The sequence below is a fragment of the Hydractinia symbiolongicarpus genome, chromosome 8, assembly GCF_029227915.1.
Source record: "Hydractinia symbiolongicarpus strain clone_291-10 chromosome 8, HSymV2.1, whole genome shotgun sequence".
In the NCBI taxonomy this organism is placed as follows: Eukaryota; Metazoa; Cnidaria; class Hydrozoa; order Anthoathecata; family Hydractiniidae; genus Hydractinia; species Hydractinia symbiolongicarpus.
The window spans coordinates 8566063-8589491 of record NC_079882.1 but is presented as its reverse complement, the minus strand read 5'-3'; the positions used below and the strand labels follow the sequence as shown (position 1 = coordinate 8589491).

The 23429-nt window shown below is 33.7% G+C and overlaps 2 protein-coding genes across 3 annotated transcripts; one reads left to right on the top strand and one right to left on the bottom strand.

Moving 5' to 3' along the window:
- The first annotated feature begins 303 nt into the window (after window positions 1–303).
- On the top strand, window positions 304–14568 carry LOC130655997 (glutamate receptor ionotropic, NMDA 1-like). 2 transcript variants are annotated; one of them, XM_057458831.1, is made up of 15 exons: window positions 304–470; window positions 722–1129; window positions 1811–1987; window positions 3792–3892; window positions 10609–10730; window positions 10810–10987; window positions 11177–11420; window positions 11549–11720; window positions 11845–11942; window positions 12017–12158; window positions 12267–12521; window positions 12731–12879; window positions 13283–13440; window positions 13659–13930; window positions 14078–14568. In XM_057458831.1, exons 2-15 carry the CDS (start codon window positions 752–754, stop codon window positions 14383–14385), a joined length of 2754 nt encoding a protein of 917 aa, XP_057314814.1. In that variant the 5' UTR covers window positions 304–470; window positions 722–751; the 3' UTR covers window positions 14386–14568. The 2 variants fall into 2 exon arrangements, with proteins under 2 accessions (XP_057314814.1, XP_057314813.1); XM_057458830.1 differs by having other exon boundaries at window positions 304–475.
- On the bottom strand, window positions 14563–23310 carry LOC130655999 (serine-threonine kinase receptor-associated protein-like). Its single transcript, XM_057458833.1, has 8 exons — window positions 23045–23310; window positions 17214–17349; window positions 16739–16820; window positions 16503–16575; window positions 16230–16329; window positions 15640–15777; window positions 15263–15399; window positions 14563–15170 (listed from the first exon to the last, which is right to left on the bottom strand). Exons 1-8 carry the CDS (start codon window positions 23178–23180, stop codon window positions 14956–14958), a joined length of 1017 nt encoding a protein of 338 aa, XP_057314816.1. The 5' UTR covers window positions 23181–23310; the 3' UTR covers window positions 14563–14955.
- Window positions 23311–23429: the final 119 nt, after the last annotated feature.

Genomic DNA, 23429 nt, shown 5'->3' with positions numbered 1-23429 from the left:
TGGACTGGGAACTAAGTTATTGCACCTTGCTTTTTTTGTTATTCTTTCGCACGCAGATGTACAAGTTTTTAAATAATTTAGAAGTATCACATCCATATTTTATAAAAGTTATTCATCGCTTTCCTATCGGTATTGAAGAATGTATAAAAATATGACTGAAAAATTTGTTTTTGCTGATCAGAGAAGATCGCAAAAAAAATAAAAATTAGAAGGATATTCCATAATTGATTTACTTTTTGCTTCGTATATGTTATTATAAGCAAAATTAATGTTACTAAAATGTATAATATAATCGTAGAAAGCTAATAGTTATAATCAGAGAATATATTTTGTGTGATAATTGTTGGTGTGTTAAAGTGGCCGGACGAACTTTTGTGTTGTATGGAAGAGACAATTGCCATGTCTTGAGTTTGTGTGTGTGATTGAGTGTTACGTGAATGATCTGCTGAACTAGTCATGGTCTTCGAGCAGTAAGGTTTAGTATTTTATTTGTTTCTTGTTCCATTAAAGCTTAAAAGTGTTCTCGAGATATATGGTATAACCATCTACTGAAAGTTTTAGTAAAGTTAGGTGAAGTTAAAATCAGAATTTTCTAACATTTGACTATTTTTTACTTTGCTATCAAATCGTTCATTGGTTACAAAACAAGCCCATCTCGACCTAGTCTCCTTCATTTCACTTGGGTAAAAATAGCTAACTTAATATTTTTTTGTGATTTCAGAAGAAGTTGATAGTTAAAAAAAAGGAAAATATGAAACTGTTACGTATTTTTTTCTTGGCGATTTTGGCTTATGTTGTCACTGCTGAGACGGTCTATCAGATTGGTTTCCTGGTGAATGATAATAATTTGCAGAACATTATAAAGGAGCGTGTGCAATATTACAACATGCATCATGCGATATTGTTGGGCTCCAGCAAAATAAATGCATCATGGTATAATCTTTCGTCCAATCCAGTTCAAGCTACTACAGATATATGCGAACATTTGATCCGTAATAAAGTGTACGCAGTTGTTACAACAAATGCTTACAACTCAAGTAGCTCTCCAGATATTGTCTCGTACGCATGCGCGTTTTATAACATACCAACGATTGCAGTGCAGGCGAGACAATCAGAGTTGTCAGATAAGGTAATGCTTAAAATAATTAAAAATATTATATTTAAAACATTAAAAAGTACTCGATGAAAATATTGAAAATCTGATATTTGGAAGAGTACTATAAACCAATTTATTTTTGCTAGTGTTTTTTTTTTTACAGACTTTTGTTCTGTTGCATACTTGTTGCTTGTTGACTCTTAAAATCAAATTTATGTGTTTTTCTTGCTCAATTAAGCTGGTGCACCAATCGAGTCAAACTGTAGCTTTATTAATGACGTCATTGAACACCTACATAACTTTTAGAATTAGAATCCCAAACAAAATAAGCGGCAATTCTTTGAAAATAGTGTTCCTTTTCCTCCCCTCCCCTGTATCAGTATTGTCTCTACGTGTGAGGGCACAGAACAAGGCGTAAATCAACCTTGGTATTGGGAGGGGGGGAGGGAGTACACTGATTTTTCACATTTTACCACCTATATTGTCTGGGATTGTAGATAGCCCTGGAAACTAGTGCTGTTTTATATCTCCAATTGTTCAACTTTTCTGTTTCATATTCACTCCCTTCAAGCTGAGTTGTTGTTTAGCAATTGCTTCGCTTTTTGAATGATCTGAGCCTCGCGTTACTGATAAAATGTCGCCCTCAAAAGAATATAAAAAACTTTACTTAAAGTTTCTTCATTAGAATCATTTTGTTTTTTATTCTTTACATAGACATTACATCCCACTCTGCTCCGTACTGTACCACCGTACTCCGATCAAGCGAGAGTATGGGCCGATTTGATTCGTCATTTAAAATGGAACAAGGTCAACCTGGTTACCAGTAACGATTATGATGGTCGGATCACATACATCAAATTTACATCTTGGGCTTATAAATACAGCATTGTTGTAAGTGGTTAAACATGGTTTTTATGTTATTTTCCAAAACGTTAACCGCGGTTCTTCCGAGGTACGGATAAATAATACTCGCTTGCTCTGTCTGTTACCATGTCTGATTATACAGTCGTTGTCATGGAAACGAATTCTACTTTCCCTGTTTTTTTTATATTTACTTTTTATTAAAAGGCATTCATAATTTCTATCAATAATAATAATACCCGTTGTGTCACACAGGCTTAGTACATTGGTTGCGAAATTTGAAAGGAGTTGAAGGTACTTAGTAAATTTCCCCCTGGAGAACTGCTTCCCTTCCGTGAACCAATCAAATGACACACTATTTTCTAACTACAATATTGGTCAAATATATGTCGTATTGTTATATGTTTCGACAAGTTATATAGGCTTTTTCTACAGTTAGATTTACGCATTTTGAATATTTGTCAAAATTCACTTGTCACTATTCTGGGCGGGCTTAAGATTTTAGGTTATTGGGTTATATGAATGTGCTACTTGTTGCCGACTTTAGCACAGTCATTTTTACCAAATTTCAACACTTTTGAAAATTGCTTTGAGGATATAGATGTACGTGTTCTTTTATTAAACCACAAAGATTTATACTAAACGATAAATCTGAGAACTAACTTTTGATCGCAATAAAAGAAACAAATTGACTTAACAACACATGTCTTAAAAAAATGTTGAAATATGAAAGTATATAGACGAAATTAAAATACCCGACGTTTCGTTTGTGAGGTAAAGATGGTAGCTCCGATTAGCGATGGACTAATTCCTGTGATTTTTTTTCACGGTCTAACGGCTAGTACCTCATAAAGTTAATTTATCATCAATAGTGTGTATGTATTCTGCGATGCGACAATAAGGTAATCATCTACAAAGATGATCATTCTAAAGTATTAAAAACACGTAAATAGCCTTTACTTTTGTCATCACAACCACAATTTTCCAGGGAACTTTTTTTGGAAACTTCGGTGCCATTCCTCAACATTATTGTTTATTATATTCAAAACATCGCTGCTTAAAATGAGTGATTGACGAGGTTCGTTGCGTTTGAACTTTCTAAGTATGAATAGCTCGTCTTAGCTTTTGACTACATTCGCTCGTACAAATGTGACCGCAAAAATCAGTTAAAGATTTCAAAATTCGTCATCTTCTTGATCCGTTGTTGCATCGCCATCCTTTGTATATGTTTTATAGCATTTAAACATTAATGATGGAAATGACTTTTAAAGTATCTGCTAGTTCGCTGTATGAATTGCCGTAATCTTTCTTTGTCCGTCCTTAAAAATTTATCCTGGATATGTGTAGGCATTTTTTTTATCAAAGTTTTTACACGTCTCCTATATGCATGCACACTCTTTAAGAAGATAACAATACTAAAATTTAAACCAGGCTAGTTATTATTCTTTTTTAATCTATTGTTCTAAACAATAGAACTATTGTTCTGTTGTTTATAACCTGAATATTCCTATAAAGTGTATTTTTTTTAAAGAAAAAACATGCATATTACGCAATATCCTAATTTATATTTATAGGAAATGTACAAAAAAAATAGAAATTAATGAGAAATCTCCAATCTTTTAAGAGAAATTCTCCAGGAAGCTATTTGTTTTCTGGGGGTAGGGGGCAATCTGAAGTTACGGAGGGGTGCATTTTCTAAGGGCGAGGAGGAATTCACCGGGGGACAATTTTGTGACCTGAGATTATTATAACGCATTTTAAAGTCCTTGATTTTTCTTTAAAGCGGTTTTCCTAAACCATTTATTTATTTTGCTGTTTCTAATTTCTTCTTTAGATCGAAAAATCTATCATGTTTCCTGCAGGTACCACAAATCTTTCATCTTACTTAGAACCGTTGAACGAGACACAATCCAAAGTTATATTGCTTGCCTGCAGGTAGATTTAATTCGTTTTCGCTTGTGTGTTTGTTTTAGCACGAATTTTTGGTTGTCTTTGCACGTGTGTTTCTTCCAGAAACCTAGCCTTAAACCGATGGTCAATTTGTTCGCCATTTTGTGTAAAACTGGCGCTCTTTTAGGCCGCGCTGTTGTTTACTCCTTTTTGCTTTTCATCAAATTATCTATACAACAGAGATGAATTGTGAATTGCCATAATAAATGATTTTGCGTTCTTACAAAACAAACAAAAAACAAACAAGATATTGACGGGTCATGTCATTGAAAAAGTCAACCAGCTTAAATAAAATTTGACAAAATTAAACGCTAGAATGTGGCCGTTCGGAAAAAAAACTGTAACATATACCAAGATGTTTTACTACGTGTGGACTTAACCGCCATTGTATTTTACTTTGTCCACATTTAAGACAAATACTGAATATGCACATGCGCATATTGCTACAATATATGTCTACTTCCTTTCCGCACACAGTTGGACTATGTATAGCACATTGCTAAACGTGCGCTATGCGCGGGGGTAAACTTTGGCAATGCCACTTGCTGCGAGAAACTGCGCCTAAGAAATTCAATTTAAACGCGAACAAATAACTCCGACGTATTTTACTTTTCATAGTAATTCTTTACAATTGCTTTCTAAACAATAACTATATTTACAAAAGTAGCATAAAAAACATAAAATTGCGAAAACCCTTTACTTTTGTTAAACTAGTTCAATTATTCAAACTAAAAATTTAAATGTACGCAGGTGGATCTTAGTAATTTTAAAGAAAAATCTCTGAACCTGGTATCGAGGTCTCCCTAGCTATCGATTTACATTGAGTTCTCTAAATGGCCTGGTATCTAAGTTAATAATTAATGACGTCAAGAAATGGATAATATATGCATGATAATTGAATATGATCCATGATGGAGCACACGGTCTCGGCTTCCATTTTATTATCTTCACCTGGGTTTTTCAATAAAACGCCTAGAAAACGCTTTGTTGAGTTTAGTTGTGCTTTGACTACCATCGTTAACATTTAAAAAATCGAACGAAAAAATCTAAATTTTGCGTGAGATCACTGAACCGACTAAGAAAAAGGATAGATATAGAGAAGAAGGAAAATAAAAATAAATAAGAAAATAAACAAATATTTATAATCAAAATACTTACACGTAAAACCACGATGGTACCTTACGGAGATGAAGTCGACGTGAAAATGAATTTTTCCTCAAAGGCGATTGATACGTACAGAGAACAGATGCACCAGGCTCATGCTAATGCTCGCGGTAGAAGATGCGCTGTTTTGGAAGATGACATAAAAATATTTCTAAAGCAAAGGAGACCTTCGTTCCATCGCAAAACGCACCACAAGTCAACACAAACAGAAGATGAGTCCTGGAACGATCAGGAAGTGTGTCGGATTATACTTGCAAACATTCGGGGGCGTCGGGGAAGTATCGCGTCGAGTATTTTTTCATGAACTGTGCGAAAATATCAAATTTCTGTATCATATCTTTTATTTTGTAATTTTTATAGAAACGACACATTATTTGTAGAATGATCTTAAATATATTTGTGAAGAAAAGTTCATCAACTTCTAAGAAAATCATTTTGTTTTTCAAGCACTTTGTTTTCAGTGCTCTTTTTGTCTTATACCTTTAGCCATAGGGGTTTTTTTTATCCCGAAATTAGAATCAGTTTTACACACATCGCTTCGGAACTAAAAAACTGGCGTTTTTAATGTTTCTAACGCTAAACCTCGATTCCAGGTTTTTTTCTCGGCGAGAAAAAGAGACAAAAAGCCCGGGATCGAAGTTATATAACGCCTGTTGCCGTATAATTATTTTGAACCTTGGTTTTAAGTTTTAATGCGAAGAAAACAAAAGTTAATGAAGAGATACTTGAATTCTTTACTCCATGGAACTTTTTTAGGATGTTCAGATAGTGAAGATGGGCATGTAGTCATGTTTTTTTCCTAAATGACATCTGGCGTACTTTATATACATTCAATGATATATTTAATTAAAATTTTTTTTATCATGACTAATTTTAATTACAAAACCTAAAGGCGGTAAACATTTTGCAGATGCAAAATCATAGCGGGATTCAAAGGCATTCAATTCCGCACGATTTTTGACCCTACCCTTAAAAAATTAGTACGTAGTATACACATGCGCGAAATTTGTAATCACAGTTACTGCACAAAAGTAGCCTATCGCGACCTAAACTAAAGCCTAAATTACACGGAACGTGTAAATAAGCTATAGATAGCAAAATTGCTTGAACAAAGATACTTTATTTTTTTATTACATAGAACATGATTTTAAATCATTTGACTGAAGGTACAATCAATGAAGGTTCTCATTACCAGGGTTTGTTTCCTGTTGCTAGAGCCGTTATCGTTAAATAGCCCGCTGCGCTCAATGTCAAAAAGAAAAGAGCCCCTGGGAATGAGGTTGATCAATGAAGTGACTATTCTGATTATTCTAACTTAAAACGACTGGTGCAAAGAGGAGCTGCTGTTGCCAAGTAACTGCTAAAATAGGGTTTTCCCAAGTGTGTTAATAAAGCAGTCAAAAAGAGGGGGAGAGGGGATATAAAAACCGTGAAAACACATTTTCGTGCCTGCAGTACACTAACCAACATGCAAGACTAGGTTCCAGTCGTTTGCTTTAACAACTGTTCTTTCAGCTGTTACACCTCTTTTATCTACAGCAGCTATTCAATAATGCTGATGGAAGTATGATAGCGATAAGTAAATATAAAATACAAAATTAAAAGTAATCTATAAATATAATATCAATTGTGATGATAGCGCTTTAGCATCTTTTCAAACTTCGTTTCCAGGTCTCAAATATTTGCACCATCGTAATCCTATTGAAAGAAGACATTTTAGTACTGTTTAGGACCAGTGGAAAAGGGGAAAAAACCTCTGCAGGTCGTATCTCTTGAACTCTTTCTGTTTAAGTCTTGAAATTTAGTACAGTTGTGCAGTATGTTGGTACTTTTTTAAAATATATCATCGTTTATCCTGAATCGCTATGTTTTTATGACGAGTTTGAATAAAAAACATCATTTTATGTTATTCATTGATACTTAGACTACTTCTCATGTTTTGAAAACAATTTCACTCACTGAAATCTTATTTTCAAGAAAGAATTTACTGTTGGACGTACGTTTTCGTTATTTGTAAGCGCATACTTGAAAAATATCAGATTTAAATTTACTAGAAACAGTGGCAAAATGACTTTATCAAAAAAATAAAAGTTAAAATGTCAAAGTGATTCTGTAATAACATTTTCATGAGTCTGGACTGACGTTAAGAACTGCGAAACACAATAGTTAGAACGGTGTTGGGGTCCGCATAATAAAGTTAATTCACAATTAACAAGTTTTACGCTTAAAACCAGAAAATATAATGTCTATAATCTTTGAAAATGAGTTAACTTATCCTTTTATGCAAATTTTATTTTTTGACGTCTGGCGTTACCTAATTCAAAACACATCCACAAATAGATTCCAGGTAAACATTGGTAGCGTCAATAGATATTAGAAATGGACCCTTTTATAGCCTAATTTTTCTTATCTTTTATGATCTTGAATATGACACTTGTGCACCAGATTTAAAATAATTGATTTAACATCAAATAGTAATTTTATGATATCACTAGAATCAAAAACGACGTCATATATATGAGAATGTGCGGAAATACTAATAAATGAGAACGACTTATTTATATAAATATATATTTTATATTTCGTAGTGAATCTTCAATAACAATTATTGGCATAATACTTAAAAAATAGGGGCTTGATTATAAGGCTCAATGCCTTTTACTTGCTCCTGTCTTTTTATTGGACACTATTGGCGCACTAATGGTAATGCGAAAATCTATCTAACTATCTATCTATGCACGATAGAGAGACTCTTCTTGTAGCGACGATATATAGATTTGTGTTTCAATAAATATTGATTCTCATGTCATTAAACTTTGCACATAAGAAATACTGCATTCAAAGAAGCAAAAATAAAAACAATGACGTCATAGCGAATTAAAAATGACGTCATTCCGGTGTATCGTCATTTCGTTTATATCTGTCCTTTTCTAGCCACCAAATAACAGATAATCAATAAATAAACCAAATGCAAACCAATGCAACATAATACAACAACACTCTTAAAAAAATAAGACACTTGTGCTAAAAATACATCTCCACCCTACGGTGGAGAGAGGAGAATTTGAGTCATGAAAATATTCGTGGCACAGACACACGAGCCACTTGAACCATTTAGGCCTGTTTTACTTAATAAAAATTATTATTGCATAAAGCAATTTTTCCGCAGAAAATCTACGAATTTGTTACATTTTGAATTTTGAACTTTGTGATAGAAATGCTTTTTTAGTTTTTTAGGAAAAATGGGATCTTCTATTTGAACTTTTATCATTTTATTTCAGTTCTTTCTGATTATACTCAGTGAAACGCGGGCTTTATTAATAATAGGGTAGTACTTCGCGCAAAAATGATAAAGATTGAAGTTGTACATGAATGCTAAGAGTGGAAAAATATTGATAAAGAATGTGTTCCACTTGGATTTGATTCACGTTTTTCACGTTAACTATTAGGAACAAGTTATTAGGAACAAACCATTATATCTTGAAAAATAAACATTTAAGTTCTATTTACATCATTTGTCTTAAAACCGTCACCCATCTGAATAAAAAAAACATGAAAGAAATTATGCTGGGAGAAGATAACTGGGAGAATTCAAGTGCTAGTGAAACTTCACGGAAAGACACGCGTCGTAGAAGAGCCAATACATATACTTCTGGTATGGGGAGAAAAAAGATAAGTGAACAGTCAAAATACATCTTGCCACCTTTGAAAAACAAAAACAAACTTTTTACAGTTAACGATGCTCAACAAACAGAAAAAAAACGAGCGGGAACTGTAAACGATACTTTGCAATGCTACACATTTTACCGAACAGAAGAATACAAAAGAAACATTTTGTGCGAACGAGTAAAAGATTTTTTGACGAAAGAGATACCAGGAAAACCTCCAAGTTCATTGAGATATAGAAAACCTAAAAAAGTAGAGAAGGTGGCACCGACTTTCACTCTTCCTATTCGTTCATCATCTCCAATTAATACAAATAGTTGTCCGAATTTCAAACAGATTGCAGACCATACAAAATGGAATTACCATCACAGACCAGGAAAGTGTCGATACTTGAGATATCCACCAACACCGCCACTTCAATCGCACGAAATATTTTTTATATAAAGATTATTTTAAAAACTTTTATTATCTTTTGTTGTATACATGCACTCTAATGTAAATTTATTTTTATATAAACTGTATCTACTCTACTTTTTCCCGCGGCGAGGTTTGGTTTCAATCTATGGAATAAAGGCGGATTTACTATAGAGGGGGGAATATCAGGAAGGCGGTATTAATCATTCAGTTGATTTAGTATTACTTTTAACGGAGAAAAACTTTATATCAAGTTTATAACAAATTTCAGAGTTATAAAGAGCTTATATTTAGAACCCAATCTGTCTGGAGTAAAAGTGTGATTACTAGAAAGGCTGTTAAATTAGAAAAGCGGGGATAATTAAGTAAAACGGTATATTACAGATTACAGATGCCCTGTTGTAAAGTCAGATTTTAATGTAAATACAAAACCATAACTCATTTACAAAAAACATTTGTTGGTTTATTTATTGTTTATTTCAAGTTAGAGACCACTTTTAAGCTAGATTAAGTTAAATTATTTTATATTCAATTCGTTTGAGTGTGATATCTGAAAATATACGTCGTTCATATTTCTTTCATTTCAAAAACGATAAGTTTGGAAAAGGTGAAATTCGTGGAATCTGCATCATCGAGTAATCTACCAAAATAATTCAGTAAAACAACAAACGCGTCATTCTCTACGCCCACCACTGCACTATGCGCCATCTGAACATCTTTTCTATCTGAAGTTGCTTAAACACCTAGTAACATTGGATAAAAAGTTCAAATTTGGGCATTTCATAGCTCATCACGAAACTTTACTCTTGTTTGGAGTTTTTATTGATCGGATTCGCTCGTTTTGAGTCTGCTTAACAAGTTTGTAAATAGTTTTTATATAGCACTTCAATAAATTTGGATTATTTGGCTCAACATTTTGTTTTTCTTAACAGAACATAACATTTATCTGGCAGTGTTTAAAAAAAGAAAAAGTTTTTTTTATATATATACAACATTTAATAATGCTTATCACGTGTTACTCGCCCTAGGTTTTTTTCATACAAAAAAAACACACATGAATATTAGAGGTTGCGAGCAATGAGGCTGTATGTTAATCTTGAGAAAAAATTGAGTTTGGATTAAAAATGTTAGTAATTTGTTTTCTTCTGTCACGCTTCCCCGCAGAGTCTTTTAACTTTGCCAGTTCTAGACCAGATTCAAGAAGCCACCAACGCCTTACTCATTATTATTTCCGGTAATTGAACCTTCACTGCCATTTCTCGTCGTTTCCTATCTTTTCGACCGACAATTGCAAAAATCGTCGTACGTCAACATCGTTAAAAATGTAACAAAGTTTTGCAATTTAAATATAAAAGTTCGTTAAAGAAAAACGTATGCATGAAGGTTTTTCTTACAAAATCCATAAGGAAGGCTGACGGTTTGTGGGTTCTAATGCTTCTTTTCCCTTCTTTTCATAGTTCCCAAGATGCATCAGCAGTTTACAAATCTTCACACGATTTGGGAATTACAGGAAAAGGTTACATATGGATATCCAATCAGCAAGCAGTAACAGGCAATGCATTGCCAGCAGCACCTCAAGGTTGGTTGGTTTACTTTTTTGTAGCATGTAACACAAAAACTCAAATACTAATAAATATGTTTCTGTTTTGTTCTGTTAGGCTTACTTGCAGTCACATTAAATCAAGAAAAAGATATAGAAGGCCACATACAAGATGCGATTGACGTGATCGTCATGACTCTTGCTAAACTTCAGAAAGATAAAAAACTTACAGCTCAACCACCTGCATCATGTCATGAACCATCGGCTCAGTGGAAGGTCGGAGAAACGCTCTACGAGTAAGTCACGCAATTAACATAATGTGCTCTGTTTTTTTTTTGCAAACTGAAGTTTAGAGTGTCTAAATAACCAGATAACATAAATCACTAGCTTTATTATAGTGTAGAACAAACATTTTCAAAATCGAGAGAAGAGAAGAAAAAGTTAAAAGCGGCATTTTAAAACGTTCACCTTCTTATAATTTCTAGATCACTTATAAATGAAACGATTACTGGTCAGACAGGATCCGTTAGTTTTGATTGGTATGGAGACAGGAAGAACCCGAAATATAACTTGATGAACGTGGTCGCAAAGAAAGGCCTACCAAATTATCTACAAAATGTTGGCTATCTTGTTGACAGTACCGACATTGAAGTAAACTTGACTGATATTTTGTGGCCTGGTAACCAAACGGATGTACCAGCTGGTGTGTTTATATCCAATCATCTAAGAGTAAGTTCTTAAAGTTTAATTTTAAAGCACATGGCTTGGAGGTTTATGCCTTCAAGATAAAAGTTATCATCTTAGCAGCATTATATACGTTTTATTTATTATTTATACTGTATATGTTCAAATCATAGATCGTAACGGTGGAAAGTCGACCATTTATATATGTCAAGAAAATGCCTGCATCTAAAAATTGTACAGTTTTGGATCTAGAAAAGACGAATAAAAATCACAAACACGTCCCTTGTCGTGGGCCATCTCGAGATTTTCCTGAAGAAGTTTATGGGCGTGAGCATTGCTGCACAGGTAACTTCGTAACGTAGAACTCCATGAAGGACACACTTTTTCAGTGTTCTTTATTAACAGCATACACAGCTTTGAAAAAAGTTTGTAGCTAGTATATGGTGTAATAAAAAAAAGAATTTTCTAGGTTTTTGCATCGACCTGCTGAGAAGACTTGCTAAGCGTGTAAATTTCACTTACGACTTGCACTTAGTGGAAGATGGACATTTTGGATCTTTGAAACGCGTAAGAAAATATTGGAATGTTTTCCCTATGGGATTGGTTAGAACCTGGTTTTTTATTCATTTTATTTTCATTAGGTAAATGGGAGCAATATCAAACGTTGGAATGGCATGGTTGGAGAAATTGTGGAAGGACAAGCTGATTTGATAGTAGCATCACTAACCATCAATAACGAACGTGCTCAGTATATCGAGTTCTCTAAACCTTTTAAATATCAAGGTATGCTTTTTTGTAAATTCTTATATGGTTGATGAGGACCTTTCCTGTTGTTAAATTTCAGCGCGTGAGCACGCATAACAGAAAAAATGTTATGGTTTTTATTTTCAGGAATTACAATCCTGGTGAAGAAAAACACAAACAAAAGCAGCTTGGTTTCCTTTCTACGACCTTTTAAAACCGAACTTTGGCTTCTAGTTTTGTTATCTGTTCATGTCGTCGCCGTAATTTTATATTTACTGGATCGATTCAGTCCATTTGGCCGGTACCGATTGGCACAGTCTAATAAGGAAGAAACAGCTTTAAATTTATCCAGCGCCATGTGGTTTTCATGGGGAGTTTTATTGAACAGTGGAATTGGGGAAGGTAACCAAGTCTTAACATTTGTAAAACTATTTTCAAATGGCTCATCGTTTACACGCAAACATTCTCCTGTGGCTTTTTCTCTCTGACGGCAAAAATCCCTGGGGATGAGGTTGCGTCACCAGGTTTTTTGTCACTTTTTGATTTTTCCACGCCATTGATTGTTTTGATTGTTTACTTTTTGTGCGATAATAAATAGTTGAATATTCTAGGCACTCCACGAAGTTTCAGTGCAAGAGTTCTTGGTATGGTATGGGCAGGTTTTGCTATGATCATTGTCGCAAGTTACACAGCTAATTTAGCTGCATTTTTAGTACTGGACCGTCCAAAGCCTGTTGTGAGTGGGGTTGATGACCCGAGTGTAAGTATTAATAAAATCAGGCTAAACAATAATTTTTGTTTGGTCCCGTGAATAGTTTCTTTGATTTAGAAATACATAAAGTTCAAGACAATTGTTTATAAGTGGAACGTGGCCATGTGGTTATGAATTTCGATGTAGTCACAAGGTCCGTGATTCGATCCTTAGTGCGGGAATGTTTAGCAAGTGTCTTCGCCACAGCTACGGGTCAACCCATGCCATGAGAGAGAACACATTGATAGCTGTGTTTCCAACACTAAAGTAGCCATATCTTGTATAAACATTCGGAATAATAATAATAATATGCTAAGCGAAGAAGTTAAATTCGCCTCTTGGAGCTTAGAAACCTTTGCGATTCTTTTGAGTAGACAACATTTGATTATGTGTTTTTATATTTTTTATTTAGCTTCGTAATCCGTCGGACGGCTTTAAATACGCAACCGTCGCCAACAGTAGTGTTGACGCTTATTTTAGACGTCAAGTCGAACTTTCAAGCATGTATACGTTCATGGAGAAGTATAACGTAGAAACTGAACAGCAAGGAATCGACATGGTCAAATCTGGGTAAGTTGAAACTCATCCATGTGTCACTTGTACCTGTAGGTTTAAAGAAAGTTTATAGGTCTAAACAATCTCGTTCCCAGGGCTTCTTTTTCTCTTTCTGATATGTGGCTGACGCGCGCCAGCACGCATATCAGAAAGGGAAAAAGAAGCTCTGGGGACGAGATTGAGGTCTAAAATCACTCCATCTTGTTAATATACTGTCACAATATACATTTTAGCGATCTAAAAGCTTTTATATGGGATAGTCCGGTTTTGTTTCACGAGACGTCTCAAGACTGTGACGTGTCGACTGTCGGAGATTTATTTGGTCGCTCTGGTTACGGTATTGGTATGCCAAAAGGTTCACCTTGGAGTAATGAAATATCATTGGCAGTCCTTCATTTTCATGAGAGCGGTACCATGGAGGAGTTAGAGTCGACATGGATAGATTTTGGAAATTGTCCCAGCGATTCTAATTCTCCCACTACCCTGGGATTAAAACATATGTTAGGTATGCTAATTCAAATTGCACCCTCCTTCTTATGACTTCAGGTTCCCCGTCTCACTAAAAAAATTAAATGTCCTGGGGACAGGTTTGGTATACATCAATAGTTGTCTTGCCTCACTTCTACCTCACTTTGTTCTCTCTCTTATGCAGGTGTATTCATAATGGTAGCTGCTGGCATTGGGGCAGGCATTATTATCGTGATATTGGAAGTGCTTTACTACAAACACAAAGGCTGGCGTAAACAACAACAAAAAATATTGAAGAAAACTACCGAGCAATGGCAGGAACATGTTCAAGATCGAAAAAATCGTTTCGACAACTCTTACCAAATGAATTCGCGTAATGGCAGTACAAACGAAAACAATTCGACGCAAGTGAATGGCAATCTCGAAAAAAATGGAAATTCTGTTAGCCACCAAAACCCGGTGTACGAAACAGCCGAAGAACAACAATTCTAAGTAGAAAAAAAGAGACAAATGCTTCTATTTTGTAAATAAACAGATACATAGATAACAAACTGTCTTAATGATGAATCGTGCGCATCCTTTTCTTCACCAAAGTAGTCTCAGTGCTGCACGTTAGAGATTCACACCAGCAGTGTAAAATAAATAATATTTTAGAAATAAATCACATAGTTGGAATTTTTCTATCTTTTTTTGTGACAAAATAAATACAATTTCCACATTGGCAAGCTCTATGTTTAAAAACACAACAATGTATATGGTTGCAAAATTATAAATTCAATCTAAACTTTTTCTTTCGCAGTTGAAATATAACTAGAATTTTGCAAAAACGTTAAAGAAAACGCGATCCCAACACCAAGACGAAGAGAAGATAAAGAGATAGCTACTGCAATAACAACATATATCATCTAAAATATATGTAAAAATACTTTTTTAACAAATATTTATGTTTATTGCCACAACACACTGACACACCAAAAATCGCAGTCCATCCAATTTTATCATTTTTTTTTTAATTAAAATAATAAATAAAAATTTATATAAAAAAAACTATGCAATACTCGGTCACGATTCCACTGCAACTTCAGTTATATGATTCTCATCTAAACCTTTCGTTTGCTCTTCTTCATCGCTTATATTAGCTTTCCACAGACCGTAAGTATTCCCCACATTGGTTTGCCATAAGCGTAACGTGCCATCTTCTGACCCAGACGCGTACACCTCCCCATCGGGAGAATATCTAACACAATGCACGGGACCGAAATGACCGTGATAGTATTCTAAAAAATAAACAAAAATAAGAATCGTGAATGGACAATTTCGACATTACTACCGACATCTAAACAAATAAATCAATACAAGAACAACTTACCTAGCTTAGCTCCAGTCTGGTAATCGTATTTATATAATATAAAGTCTTCACCACCTGCCACAAAAGTTGTCTTATCTGGACTCAGTGATACGGAGAAAACATTTGTGTTAGTTTCACAGGATTGTATTTGCTGCAAGCTAAAAATAACATTCAAAACAGCTAACAATAAATACTGGTTTGAATTAAGCTTATCAAACAGGTTGCTTACCCAATCAAAATCTTTGGAGTTACAAAGAGTTACAAACTTCATATTTTTTATACGCAACATTTAATTTTAACTTCAAAATCTGGTTTAATACTTATTTCAAAGAGATTACAGAATCCCAACACAGAAGAAAAAAGCTTACTCAGTTTTAATTAATCATAAAAACACATACCTCTGTGTATCGTAAAACAACGCCGTTTTTCCACATGCAATAGCCAAAACACTTTTATCAGATGACAGCTGCATTCCTTGTAACGGTCTGTCTAAAGTTATACTGTTCACTTCTTTCAGTGTCTGCACATCCCACAACCTAGCAAATTTAAAAATAAATAGTTCATAACTCCGCATAACCATCCCATACTTGCTAATTTGATTAAATACGACAACAGAACCAAATTCTAACTAAAACTAGCCCTTAAAATTTACGTCAAAAACGTTTCAAGTGAATAATGACCACGTTAGCTGCAGTTTTATTAGGTAAAAATACCACGGCAGAATTTTCCCATTATAAAGTTTAAAGACAGTGTGACCAAGAGCCGCGGTGATATTCTACTTTAAAAATACTTTTATCAAAAACGTTTTTACTACAAGAAACAATAATATAGCTTAACATTATTTTAATTTTTATGTAAGGTGCTTCTAAAGATGATTCATATTGACTTTTTGTAACTTAACTTGTCCCAAGGCTCGTCAATATGCAACTATACATCTATACATAACAAGAACTAACACCTTCCTGCATAAAAGAAACAAAAAAGCAACCTGATGACTTTCTCATCACATCCACTTATAATGTTTTTGTCATCATTTAACCAAATGCAAGCTTTAGGGTTTCCACCAAGACCTTCCAAAATGACTGGCTCTATAATGAACGTGCAAACTGAAAATCAGGTGGTGCAAGGTTTGGCATTAAATTACGTTATTTACATAAGTGCACAACAAGAAACAGCAAAACTGTCTGTGTTGAACTGAATATACAACATGAGCAAATGACTATGCAGAAGGAACAGATTACATCATTACTACTCTACTCACCTTTATCTGTATTCTCAACATCAAATATTCTCATTTTCTTTTCATTACTTCCGGTAAGAAGTTTTTTGTCATCCTAAAAAAAGACGCTTGATCCATCAACACCCTTTTTAATTCATGGCAGCACTCAGCAATTACCAAAAGCAAATGCCAACATGTATAAATAAATGACTTTGTGTCATTAATTATGCCCATGATTGTAAAAAGGCTGTTGTACTCATAAATTTGACACTACTTACTTGTGAGAAGTCCACAGTTTTCACAATGTGTTTGTGCGAGAAAGATGTCCTTTCCTCTCCTTTAATCGCATCCCAAACCTTTCTATAAATAATAAAAAGGTTTTAAACAATAATAAACAACAGACTTGCATAAGTTTTTAAAAGCAATTTTTTTGATAGTAGTATACTTCATGTAAATTTCCCTTAGCAATTTAGATGAATGAAAAGTTTGTGACAACAAAATTGGGAAACCGTCTACTCATTCTGTTATTGCCAAATCCCATGTCATAAAAACACAGTTGGAAAAAACAAGGATACTAGCAGTTTAATGAAGAAATCAGTTTGATACTACTTCAAAATCTATAACGATTTTTGTTCACATTATGATTAAAGTAACCACTACAAGGAATTTCAGTAATACTAAAATATGGCACTAATGTGAATATTGCAGAAAGTAAAAGTAAAAAGGAAATTATAAAAAGAAAATTAGACTTACGCTGTAAAATCAGCAGCTGCGGTAGCTGCAAGAGAGGCTGTTTTATTTAAAGTAGCACCCCATACAGCACCCTTGTGCCCTTCAAAAGTACCAATCCAATCACCAGTGTCTCCTTGTCGCAACATTGGTTTTCCATCTAAAAATATTTCAACAATTTTTTTAAAAAAATACTGTTACAGTAATTAAAAGGATGGGAAAGTTTTTGTTTGTAAAGGCAACAGCTTTTTTAAACAACGTGTGAATGAACATGCTTAAATTAAACACCCCTTGTCCTGCCATTATCAGTCTAACTTTAGTACCGTATTTTCCTGTATATAACCCATGGGTTATATGTTGATTCCATTGGTGCGGGTTATAATATGGTTATATTACATAATATATTATATATGCAAAATTTAAAGTTTTAAGTTTATTGGTGCGAGCAAGTCAAGTTTTCCTTTTTTTTGAACAGAATCTTCTGTGCATTGTTTTTCGTTTATTTGTAGTACTAACAACCTAATACAATTGTGCAGAATAAACAAAGCAGACATTGTGCAAATTATGTAAACATTACAAAACAATATTATGTTGTTATGCCAAAAAAACTTAAATATAGATAAAAACAGAGATTTTACTTTAGGTTTAACCCTAACCTGATAGAGTAAAGTTTTTTTGTTTTTCAGTTTGTTTGTTTGTTTTGTGATGTATTTGGCAAAACCTAAAGTTAACATAAAGTCTTCAGAATTTTGTTGCATTCCTTCATTTCTCCACTCCAAAAAACAGAAGAGTAATTGACAATTATCTCTTTTTCCAGGGGTCTAATACTTATAATTTAGTACTTTTGGTATTAGCTAAAGATCGATTAGTTTAAATTAATTTCAATTATTATTTTGGCAAACAAAGAAAAGGAAGCCAAGACTGAGAAGATTCATAGAAAACGTTTTAAGCTCATATAAAATCAAATTGTTTTTAGGTAAGCTTTAAAATGTTTTGAGTCAGGTTATAAACATCTGATTAAATAGGTAAAGATATAAAACATTTTATTAAACAAGGGTGAACGGACCCTGGAAAAATACGCCAGATTCCAAGATTTGCTCCAGGACATTCCAGGTCTTTTCTGGGGATTTAGTTAATTCCATTTTACCTGAGCAGATCATTCTCGGGTAAAAAAATATAAAATTAAAAATTAAAAAAAAGCTTCAGCTATATAATATAGCTCAATTAAGCATTCCTAAACCTATGCAGAAAAATTATTATTGGCTAAATTTAACAGTCTGGAATAAGGTACATATTGTTATTATTATTATTATTATTATTATTATTATTATTATTATTATTAGCTTGTGGAATATAAGATGGAAACTGAAATTGGTTTCCATATGCAGAAACTATTTCCTATTTTTACACAAAAAAGTTTCTAAACATGGAGACTGTTTCTCAACAAGGAAACTGTTTCTATATCTGTACATTATCCTGAACTGCTTAACCCGATAAAAAATGACAAATCACCCTCATTTTATTAATATCTAGCTAGCTATACGCTTTGGTAACGTTATGATTATGATGTAACATGCGATTTGTGACGCAATGGAAGCTATTGCATCAAGTACACCCAGACTTTTTACGATGCGGCTGCTTGTGCGTTTTAATACTCCTTAGAGGCTCAAATTCTTGTTTTCTTTATATTTGTAATATGATATGATATGATATGATATGTAATAAAATATGTAATATTTGTGGCGCCGTAGATTAGAGGTTATAGCTCTCGTACTCTGTGCAGGAGACTGGGGTTCGATTCCTCTTGACGTTGATTTAACATGGGTGAGGGAATGTTACCATAGTCCCGGGACAATCCAAGCCATGTGAGGGAAATTGGGGAGACGGCACACTTTGTGGGCTGTTGGATGTTGCCAGGAGTTGTCTAGTTGATCGTGGGCCCTAATTGGGTCTGTGACAAGGGTGCCGACTCCCTGAAGGCGCCGTATATGTTAGGGCGTCTGCGGGCGTTTTTCCAGGTTTATTTTAAGTTTTTTGTCTGTAACCACAGGAAAAACCTGGCCTGTCTGAAACCAGGGAATTCCACGAAAAAAACAACACACATGCTACACATCGCACGCGTAAATTTATTTTAGAAAATTTGTGTGTGCGTTTTTTCGATTTTTTTCCTGGTTTATTTCACTCTTATCAGTCCCGTGAGTGTTCTTTAAGTGGTGTAAAAGTGCTAAATATATTAACAAAACACCTTTGTTCGTTGTAGGAAGTAATTTATAATAGGTAAATAACATATAATTAAATTTAAACAGTGGACGAAGAGACGCTGACACGTGCCACACGTAGCACTTACTGCAATGGTCTGCCATTTTGTTTGTAGTGCTATTTATCCCCAACCTTGTTCCCAGGGTTATATTTTCTCCGTAGGTTATCTATTATCTATAAAAATGGTAAAAATGGGAGTCATTTTTTATTTATTGAGGTTTCAAGTTTTGTTTGTTAGCTTTTGGGAGACGGCTTGTTTGGAATAGTTTTAAGTTGTTTTTAGATTTAAAGTTGTTCTTTAGATTTTTAAAAGTAAAACAAGTATGTTATTTTTTTAATGAATTCTTTATAGGTTTGCCTTTTCATAGTTAATTAGCAAATATTTCTGGGGTTTAAGGCAATAAATATATGTTATGTTCTTTTATAAAAAACACATTTAATTTAAACACGGGAAAAAAACGTGTTTTTAAAAAAATTTAATTTAACCACAAGTGGTTATAAACTGTTTTTAATGATACAGTTGAAGCTGTCGATGTAAAATGATTGGTTTTTGGAATACAGTTTTTAATAGTTAAATGCTTAAAGCATAGCCTTAAGCGGTGACATTAACTATGCTGTGGAAAATCAACTTTTATAATTCCTTCGTTAATTTTTTTTATTTTACGCAAGTAAAGAGCGTAATTAGCGCGTGCAATGAATTGCACGCCTGAATAGCGTGTGTGGGCGTGTGCGCGTGCGATCGCACGCGTCTCATGGAATTCCCTGACCGCCCGAAATGTAATGTGCGCAAGGCTCATTGTTCTCATTTGAATTTTGTCGCAAATAAGGAAGGTGCTATTTTGTCATTTTACTCTCAGTTTATTAATTGTGGGATTTTACTACAGGTATATTTATCGAATAAATGATATGAAAAAGAGTTTTTTCAGAGCTGTTAGTATATGAACTGTTAAGTAGCTATATGACTATTAGTCTACCGTTATGTTTATGTTTGGTATTGGGTACCTTAATCTTGCCATTATGTGCCATATGCAAATAATGCGTTATAATGGTGTGGTAGCTGTTCTGTAAAGTATCTACTTTGTTTTTACACAGAAGACAGACATTTATGTTATATAAAAATACGCGTTCTTATTTTATTTACTAACCCTTCATCATAACCAGAGATTAAGTCTAACATCCACTAACACTGCTCGACATTAAAAGAATAAATTATATACATCATGGTAATAAATGTTTAAAAAATTGTTGTTTCAGGTTGATTCGAAATTTTAAGTTTTTTATTAAAACGTCGGAAGTCGTTCGACAGCCCCGTGGTTTTTGCAGCGTTTGTTGCGAGTCGGCACCCTCGTGGTCTGGCCTTGAAAGGAGCATTCACAGCTGTTTTGAAGCGGACAAAAATGTTACGAAAAAATAATTCGAATTACCCTCTCAGTTAAAACAAGATATCTCAAGAACGAAATAAAATTTTTATATTCTGTAAAAAGAATAATAATCTCAGATAAATTGTCCATATTATTAAAAGAAAAAAATTTTTGGACACCTGTCCGAAATTGGTATATTTAGGCCAAAATGTCTAAAAATGACTTAAAAATTATCATTTAGATGAATGTCTTCCACAATATCTCTAGAATAAAGTTAAGGAAACATGTTTTTTATGGTCCACAGGTTAGGTTAAATATCTGGAATAAGAATTAATTAATTTTATTACTGTCCAAAATTGTCCAAAGGGTTATTTTTGGGCCAAATGTGAGACCTATGTGAAAAACGGCCTTGAGCCTCAATGTATGCTTAAAGTTTGTTTATTAACTGAATAAAAAACATTACTTTGGATTCTAAGGCCATTAAAGATGATGTAGATGACATATTAGTCTGTCCGAAATTGTCCAAAGGGTTATTTTTGGGCCAAATGTGAGAAATTATGTGAAAAACGGCCTTTAGAGCCTGAATGTATGCTTAAAATTTGTTTATTAACTGAATAAAAAACATTACTTTGGATTCTGAGGCCATTAAAGATGATGTAGATGTAATATTTATCTGTCCGAAATTGTCCAAAGGGTCACTTTTGGTCCTAAGGGTTTTCGGGCCAAATATGTGACATCATACATTTAATAAAACGTCATTCAGAGTCGACAGTTTCAACATTCTAGTTTATCATGTTAGTAGAAAATATCTCAAGTTGTGCATAAATAGTTTATTTATTATATACATTAAATATATACAAAGCAATCATTTTGTGTTTCTTTATAAATTGTATAAAATAGCACCCAATCTTGTGATAAAGCCAAGATTAGCTAGCTAGCTAGCCATAAACATCTTTGATTTCAACACTTTTATCTTGAAAGAGCCCACCAAAGTCTTAACTAAATATAAAAAAGAAGTATTAAGTGATTTAGCTACAAAACACGATGCAAAATGCAAAACTGTAGGACCAAAAAATAGCTACTCTTTACAGAAAAATACAAAACAGAAGAAAAAAGATTAAAAAAGATAACAATTAGCCACGTTTAAAGTTTTACAAGCTATAAAACAATTTCTTAAAACCAAGGGTAATATTATAGCAAAAAATAATATTAAAATCCCTACAAAATAAAGTAGTTTACTGTTTTTCCCTTACCTCGTGCTCTGCCAAACTTTAGCTAGCTTCAAAATTGCTAAGACACTGTTGTCTCGCTTATTCCAACATTTTTAAAAAATCCCGGTTTCGGATTAGAATTCCCGGGTCGAGCAATCAAGTCAAAAGTAAACACCGGGTTGCCGTAATTTTGCTGGGAAAAACCATACCTACTAAAACATTAAACGCCATCACTGTGACTTGCTTAGAAGTTTAGATAATTATTTAATTAAACAGAAAAGGGATCACACTACATCAAATTGCTGTGCACCACTTTGGCAACTTTTTCTCCTCTTTTTTAGCGCCTAAAGAAGACTTTAACTTAAAATTTAAGTAGTTTATAGTTTGCGAGACGAACGGTGCACGGTACCGGCCAATAGAACCATGTTTCCAGGCCCCCCATACCAATTTTCAAGTCCGTAGCTAGTAGCGCGGTGTTGGCACAAGGTTGGAAAGATGGTATACTTTCGCCAAAAATAATGTTTTTTTTAGTTTTGTGTGTTTTGTTCGACGAAATAACTCGAAATTTATAACACACATGTATATATAACATATTTATATATTTAAAAAGGGGAAAAGCAGAACGTTTTAATACTTTTTAATTCAGTAAAATTAAAACAACACAAAAAAAGTTTCAATAACTTAAAAAATGATAAAAACACAAAATTTCCAAAAAAATTGTGGAAGCCATCTTAATTTTGTCCGCGATTTGACCGTAGCGAAACAGCCGTGCATTAAATACTCTAAGACTCTCTATCTAATCCATGGACCCTCCTGGAAATAATAGACAGGGTATATCCCTCGATATTTGTGAGGCTAGCCATGTAAAACATGCACGTCTATCTATCTATCTTTGTCATGCCAGCGCCAGACAGACTGACTTGAAGGAAAAAACATTGAACAGACACAAACCACAATGAAATATAGTAACAGATGGTCTGTTTGATAAAAATACCAGAAATCAAGTTAACAAACAAAATCCTACCTTTACAAGCACTGATTAAAAAATACCCATGCTGCGTTACTTCTGAGAAACCTAAATCAACCACCGGTCTTGTATGGCCAGGGCAGGTTAACGGAATCTGTTTGGCCGCCATGTTGGAAGAAAATAACGACTTCATGTAAACAGAAACTGAATTGTGTTGGTAAATATATTTGAAAGTTAGGAAAATGAATTGTTTCACTGTTTTTTTGTTTGAAATCTAAAATCAGAATTAAAGTACTCGGTCACAGTATTATTTCATCTATTATGAGCCAGAGAATGTAATACAGAAGAAAAACATTTAGTTTTATGCAGGATATCCGGGTCCTGAATTTAATTATACTTGTACTCCACCATGGTTATTAATTATACCACAATCACAACACCA

Excerpts from the sequence above, each read along its gene's own strand:
- LOC130655997 (XM_057458831.1), top strand. The coding sequence starts at position 752 with ATGAAACTGTTACGTATTTTTTTCTTGGCGATTTTGGCTTATGTTGTC. Across the intron at positions 1,988-3,791 it reads CTTATAAATACAGCATTGTT|ATCGAAAAATCTATCATGTT; the intron begins GTAAGTGGTTAA and ends TTTCTTCTTTAG. Across the intron at positions 12,522-12,730 it reads GAACAGTGGAATTGGGGAAG|GCACTCCACGAAGTTTCAGT; the intron begins GTAACCAAGTCT and ends TGAATATTCTAG.
- LOC130655999 (XM_057458833.1), bottom strand. The coding sequence starts at position 23,180 with ATGAAGTCGTTATTTTCTTCCAACATGGCGGCCAAACAGATTCCGTTA. Across the intron at positions 16,821-17,213 it reads GCAGCTGCTGATTTTACAGC|AAAGGTTTGGGATGCGATTA; the intron begins GTAAGTCTAATT and ends TATTATTTATAG. Across the intron at positions 15,400-15,639 it reads TTGTTTTACGATACACAGAG|CTTGCAGCAAATACAATCCT; the intron begins GTATGTGTTTTT and ends TGTTATTTTTAG.